The sequence below is a fragment of the Lepus europaeus genome, chromosome 3, assembly GCF_033115175.1.
Source record: "Lepus europaeus isolate LE1 chromosome 3, mLepTim1.pri, whole genome shotgun sequence".
Taxonomy (NCBI): domain Eukaryota; kingdom Metazoa; phylum Chordata; class Mammalia; order Lagomorpha; family Leporidae; genus Lepus; species Lepus europaeus.
Genome location: NC_084829.1, coordinates 97,367,252 through 97,374,133, shown reverse-complemented (window position 1 = coordinate 97,374,133; position 6,882 = coordinate 97,367,252). Strand labels below are relative to the sequence as shown.

General features: G+C 38.2%; 1 protein-coding gene across 1 annotated transcript; it reads left to right on the top strand.

Annotated features, from left to right (window-relative positions):
* The first annotated feature begins 2,676 nt into the window (after positions 1-2,676).
* Positions 2,677-3,055, top strand: LOC133757020 (cysteine-rich PDZ-binding protein-like). Its single transcript, XM_062187632.1, has one exon. It carries the CDS (start codon positions 2,701-2,703, stop codon positions 3,004-3,006), a length of 306 nt encoding a protein of 101 aa, XP_062043616.1. The 5' UTR covers positions 2,677-2,700; the 3' UTR covers positions 3,007-3,055.
* Positions 3,056-6,882: the final 3,827 nt, after the last annotated feature.

The window sequence follows — 6,882 nt, the reverse complement described above, 5'->3', positions numbered from 1 at the left end:
AAAATTAAATCATAAGAAATATTCATTTAATCCAAAAGAAAGCAGTCATGTGACAAATAAAAAACAAACACAAAAAGATATATATTTATTTATTTAAAGATTTATTTATTTGCAAGAGTTAGAGAGAGGGTGAGACACAAAGAGAAATGGAGACCTTCCATCTGCTGGTTCATTCCCCAGATGATCACCATGGCCAAAGTTGGGCTAGGCCAAAGCCAGGAACCAGGTATCCCACATGCAAAGCAGGGTCCCATGCATGTGGGCCATCCTCTGTTGCTTCTCCCAGACTCCTCAGCAGGGAGCTGGCTTGAAAGTGAAGCAATCAGATCATAAATCTCTGCCCACATGAGATGCCAGCATTGCAGGTGGCAGTTTTAATTCCTTTAACACAACACCAGCCTCAAAACATGTATTTAAACATAACTATATCAATAACTACATTAAATGTAAATTGCCTAACCCCCAGTTAAAAGAAGTGTGTCAAATTATATTTTTAAAATAGCAACACCTGGGGCTGCTGTTGTGGCACAGCAGATTATGCTACCTGCTTTCAGTGCCGGCATCCCATATGGGTGCCAGTTAGAGTCCTGGCTGCTCCACTTCCAATCCAGCTTCCTATTAATGACCTAGGAAAGCAGTAAAAGATGGCCCAAGTGCTTGGGCCCCTGCCAACCATGCAGGAGACGCAGATGAAGCTCTTGGCTCCTGGCTTTAGCCTGGCCCAGCTCTGGCAGTTGTTGCCATTTGGGGACTGAATCAGCAGATAAAAAATCTCTCTCTCTTTCACTTTCTCTCTCTCACTGTAATTCTGCCTTTCAAAGAAATCAATAAAAAAAAAACTTTAAAAAAAATTTAGCAGCACCCAACTACATACTACCTGCAAGAAACAAACTTCAAATGCAAAGACACAATAGGTTAAAAAGAAAACCATGGAAAATAATATATCATGCTAACTCTAATCAAAATGAAGGCAGTTTGACTATTTAATATTAAACAAAGTAAATTTCAGGAAAAAAGATTATTATAAGAATAAAGATCACTTACTGTCTGATTTCAAAACCCTACTCTCAAAAATTGATATAAGAAGTAGACAGAAAAATCAATAAGAATATAGAAGACTTGAACAATACTAACAAACAACTTAACTGACATTCATAACACATTCCACCCAACCATAGCAGAATACACATTTTGTTCAAGTGCACTCTGAATTTTTACCAAGATAAGCCACATTCAAGACCATAATACAAGTCACATAAAAATATTTCATTCAAATCAGATAAAGTATTTTCTCAAACAACAGTGAAATTAAATTACAAATTAATAACAGGAAAATGTCTAAGAAATCCTCAAACATTTGAAAACTAGTATACTTCTCAATAAACCTACAAATCAAAGAAAAAAGACAAAAAAGAGATTAGAAAGAATTTTAAATTAAATATAAATGAAAACAGAACTTATCTAAATTTGTCAATGCTGATAAAGTAATACATAAGGGAAATTCTCAAGCAATAATCACGTACTATAGAGAAGAAAATAGGTTTCAAATTCCACATTAAGAAACTAGAAGAAAAAGAGCAAATTAGTTCCAAATTAAGGGGAAGAGAGGATATAAAAATCAGGGCAGAAATCAATGACACATAAAACAAAAGAATAGAACCAGTGAGGCCAAGAGCTGCTTCTTTGAGAATATAGCATTTTGTTGTTGTTGTTCTAGTACTAGTGGTTGAACTCTGTAATTAACACACAATTATTCTGAGGTGTTTAAATTTTAACTGAAAAGTGATCCCTGTTAAATATAAGAGTGGGAATAAGAGAAGGAGGAGATGTACAATTTGGGACATGCTCAATCAGACTTGCCCCAAATGGTGGAGTTAGAAACATGCCAGGGGATTCCAATACAATCCCATCAAGGTTACATGTACCAATGCCATCTCGCTAGTCCAAGTGATCATCTCCAGTTCACAACTGATCACACTAATAGGTCTAAGAGTCAAAGGGATCACACAAACAAGACTAGTGTCTGCCAATACTAACTGATAGAATCAAAAAGGGAGAGAATGATCCAATATGGGAAGCAGGAGACACAGCAGACTCATAGAATGGCAGATGTCCAAACAGCACTCTGGCCACAGAATCAGCCCTTAAGGCATTCGGATCTGGCTGAAGAGCCCATGAGAGTATTGTAGGCATGGAAAGCCAAGATACCATGGAAAAAAAAAAAGAAGAAGAAGAAGAAGACCTAAATGAAAGGTCTCTGTGAGTGAGATCCCAGTGGAAAGAACGGGGCCATCAAAGAAGGAGGTACCTTTCTCTGAAGGGAGGAGAGAACTTCCACTTTGACTATGACCCTGTCGGAATAAGATCGAAGTTGGCGAACCCTAAAGGCTTTCATAGCCTTGACAACTCATGACTAGAGCCTAGGGAGATTACTGATGCCATAAACAAGAGTGTCAAATTGTTAAGTCAACAACAGGAGTCACTGTGTACTTTTGTCTCACGTGGGATCTGTCCTTAATGGGTTGTCCAATGTGAAGTAATGATATAACTAGTACTGAAACAGTATTTTTACACCTTGTGTTTCTGTGTGGGTGCAAACTGATGAAATCTTTATTTAGTATATACTAAATTGATCTTCGGTATATAAAGATAATTGAAAATGTGCTTCTGGGGCTAGGAGGGCGAATCATCGGCGGAAAGATGGTGTGCGAAAAATGTGAAAAGAAACTTGGTACTGTTATCACTCCGGATACATGGAAGGATGGTGCAAGAAATACCACAGAAAGTGGTGGAAGAAAGCTGAATGAAAATAAAGCTTTGACTTCAAAAAAAGCAAGGTTTGATCCTTATGGAAAGAATAAATTCTCCACTTGCAGAATTTGTAAAAGTTCTGTGCACCAACCAGGTTCTCATTACTGCCAGGGCTGTGCCTACAAAAAGGGCATCAGTGCTATGTATGGAAAAAAGGTTTTGGATACCAAAAACTACAAGCAAACGTCTGTCTAGCTATATTGATGAGGTTTCTGGCTTTCTCTGTAATTTTGCTTTCTAATTTGAATTTCTCATTTGACATAGATGTTCAACTTATAAAATAACATGTTTTAAGAGAAGTAATTTACTTTACACTGAGAATGTTGATTGATATTCAGTCCTTAACTCTCAAGAAGTTCTGAACAGCAGCCTGGGTGCTTATTTCCCTCGGGAACATTGTTTTGAACTAGAATCAGTGGCAAAGTTAATGTTAACAGACCTCCTGGTTTTGTGTTCACTGCTTATTTAACATTATTCATGTAATTCTTATCCCTTCCCTCTATTCATAGATGTTGCAAAACTGGAGCTGGAGCTTAATACTTCACTCTGAACTTGACATCTAGCCTTTTAACTCTTTCCTCATTCCCTTATTGTATAGTTCTTGAAGTCAGCAGCCATTTAATTAATTGTAGTTTCATAGAATATTTAAATGCTTGAGGCCATTTATTTCTGAGTGCTTCCTTGGTAATTTAGTTCTGAACCATATCAGACAAGTTGGATGTGGGGCTTTTTCAAAAATTTGTTCTTAAAGCCAGAGACATCTATATGTCCCTCTGAATATGCACATACTAAATTTCGGAAAAACACTGAAGACCTTGAACTCTTGTTGTCATGAGAGCCAGGAGAACAGTGTTCGTCCATGTTGACATGTGATGAAAATGAATCCCCACTCCTAGGGAAAGCTCTTTGAAGCAAAAACAAACTTCTTTTTTTTATATCTATATATCTCCCTTCCCCCCCCAAAGAAATAAATAGAACAAAGCAAAAAAATAAAATAAAATAAAAGATAATTGAAAATAAAAAAACTTGGTATTAAATTGGAAATTGCATAGAAAATTATCAATTTTTAATAAAATATCATGTAGGATCTCTGTCCTTAATGTGCTATACATTGTGATTTAATGCTATAACTAGTACTCAAACAGTATTTTTCACTTTGTGTTGCTATGTGGGTGAAAACTGTTGAAATCTTTACTTAATATATACTAACCTGATCCTCTTTATATAAAGAGAATTGAAAATGAATCTTGATGTGAATGGAAGGGGAGAGGGAGTGGGAAAGGGGAGGGTTGCAGTGGGAGGGAAGTTATGGGGGGGAGCCATTGTAATCCATCAGCTGTACTGTGGAAATTTATATTCATTAAATAAAAGTTAAAAAAATGATGCTGAAATTCATACGGAGACACATGAGACCTCAAATAACTAAAGCAATCTTGTACCACAAAAACAAAGCTGGAGGCATCACAATGCCATATTTCAGGACATACTATAGGGCAGTAGTTATCAAAACAGCATGGTACTGGTACAGAAACAGATGGATAGACCAATGGAACAGAATAGAAACACCAGAAATCAATCCAGACATCTACAGCCAACTTATATTTGATCAAGGATCTAAAACCACTTCCTGGAGCAAGGACAGTTTATTCAACAAATGGTGCTGGGAAAACTGGATTTCCACACACAGAAGCATGAAGCAAGACCCCTGCCTTACACCTTACACAAAAATCCACTCAACATGGATTAAAGATCTAAATCTATGACCCGACACCATCAAATTATTAGAGAACATTGGAGAAACCCTGCAAGATATAGGTACCAGCAAAGACTTCTTGGAAAAAACCCCGGAAGCACAGGCAGTCAAAGCCAAAATTAACATTTGGGATTGCATCAAATTGAGAACTTTCTGTACTGCAAAAGAAACAGTCAGGAAAGTGAAGAGGCAACCAACAGAATGGGAAAAAATATTCACAAACTATGCAACCGATAAAGGATTAATAACCAGAATCTACAAAGAAATCAAGAAACTCCACAACATCAAACAAACAACCCACTTAAGAGATGGGCCAAGGACCTCAATAGACATTTTTCAAAAGAGGAAATCCAAATGGCCAACAGACACATGAAAAATGTTCAGGATCACTAGCCATCAGAGAAATGCAAATCAAAACCACAATGAGGTTTCACCTCACCCCGGTTAGAATCCCTCACATTCAGAAATCAACTAACAACAGATGCTGGTGAGGATGTGGGGAAAAAGGGACACTAACCCACTGTTGGTGGGAATGCAAACTGGTAAAGCCACTACGGAAGTCAGTTTGGAGATTCCTCAGAACCCTGAATATAGCCCTACCATACAACCCAGGCATCCCACTCCTTGGAATTTACCCAAAGGAAATTAAATTGGCAAACAAAAGAGCTGTCTGCACTTCAATGTTTATTGCAGCTCAATTCACAATAGCTAAGACATGAATCAACCTAAATGCCCATCAACAGGAGACTGGATAAAGAAATTATGGGATACGTACTCTATAGAATACTATACAGAAATAAAAAAAATGAAATCTGGTCATTTGCAACAAAATGGAGGAATCTGGAAAACATCATGCTGAGTGAAATGAGCCAGTCCTAAAGGGACAAATATCATATGTTCTCCCTGATCGGTGACAATTAACTGAGCACCTAAAAGGAAACCTGTTGAAGTGAAATGGACACTATGAGAAACAGTGACTTGATCAGCCCTTGTCCTGACTGTCGAGGAACAACTTACTATTTTATTCCTTTTACTATTTTTTTGTTCTACTTAATACCATTGGTTGAACTCTTTAATTAACATACAATTATTCTTAGGTGTTTAAATTTAACTGAAAAGTGATCCCTGTTAAATATAAGAGTGGGAATAAAAGAGGGAGGAGATATACTGTTTGGCACATGTTCAATCAGACTTATCACTAACGGTAGAGTTAGAAACGTGCCAGGGGATTCCAATTCAATCCCATCAAGGTGGCATGTACCAATGCAATCTTACTTGTTAAAGTGATCAGTTTCAGTTCTTAACTGATCATAAAGATAGGATTAAGTGTCAAAGGGATTACATAACTAATACCAATGCCTGAAAATAATAACTGATAGAATTAAAAAGGAGAGAATGGTCTTACATGGGAAGCAGGATACACAGTAGAATCATAGAATGGCAAATGCCCTAAACAGCACTCTGGCCTCAGAATCAGCCCTGAAGGCATTCAGATCTGGCTAAAAAGCCCATGAGAGTTTCACAGGCAAGGAAAGCCAAGACACTCTGGCAAAAAAAAAAAAAAAAAAAAAAAAAAAAAAAAAAAGCCTAAATGAAAGATCTCTGAGTGAGATCTCAGAGGAAAGAACAGGCCATCAAAGAAGGAGGTACCATTCTCTGAAAGGAGGAGAGAACTTCCACTTTGAATATGGCCTCGTCTAATTAAGATCAGAGTTAGTGAACTCAAGAGGCTCCCATAGCCTTGGCAGCTCATGACAAGAGCCTCGGGTGATTACTGACGTCATAAATAAGAGTGTCAATTATTAAATCAGCAACAGGAGTCACTGTGAACCTGCTCCCCATGTAGGACCTCTGTCCTTAATGTGTTATGCTATGTGAATTAATGGTAAAATTACTACTCAAACAGTACTCTATACTTTGTGTGCTTTTGTGGGTGCAGTCTGTTGAAATCTTTACGTAGTATACACTAAGTTGATCTTCTATATATAAACATAATTGAATCATGGCCAGCACCGTGGCTCACTTGGCTAATCCTCTGCCTGCGGCGCTGGCACCCCAGATTCTAGTCCCGATTGGGGCACCGGGTACCAGTCCCAGTTGCTCCTCTTCCAGTCCAGCTCTCTGCTGTGGCCCAGGAAGGCATCAGAGGATGGCCCAAGTGCTAGGGTCCTTGCACCTGCATGGGAGACCAGGAGGAAGCACCCGGCTCCTGGCTTTGGATAGGTGCAGCACCAGCCGTAGCGGCCATTAGGGGAGTGAACCAATGGAAGGAAGACCTCTCTCTCTCTCTCTCTGTCTCTCACTGTCTATAACTCTAC

Excerpts from the sequence above, each read along its gene's own strand:
- LOC133757020 (XM_062187632.1), top strand. The coding sequence starts at position 2,701 with ATGGTGTGCGAAAAATGTGAAAAGAAACTTGGTACTGTTATCACTCCG.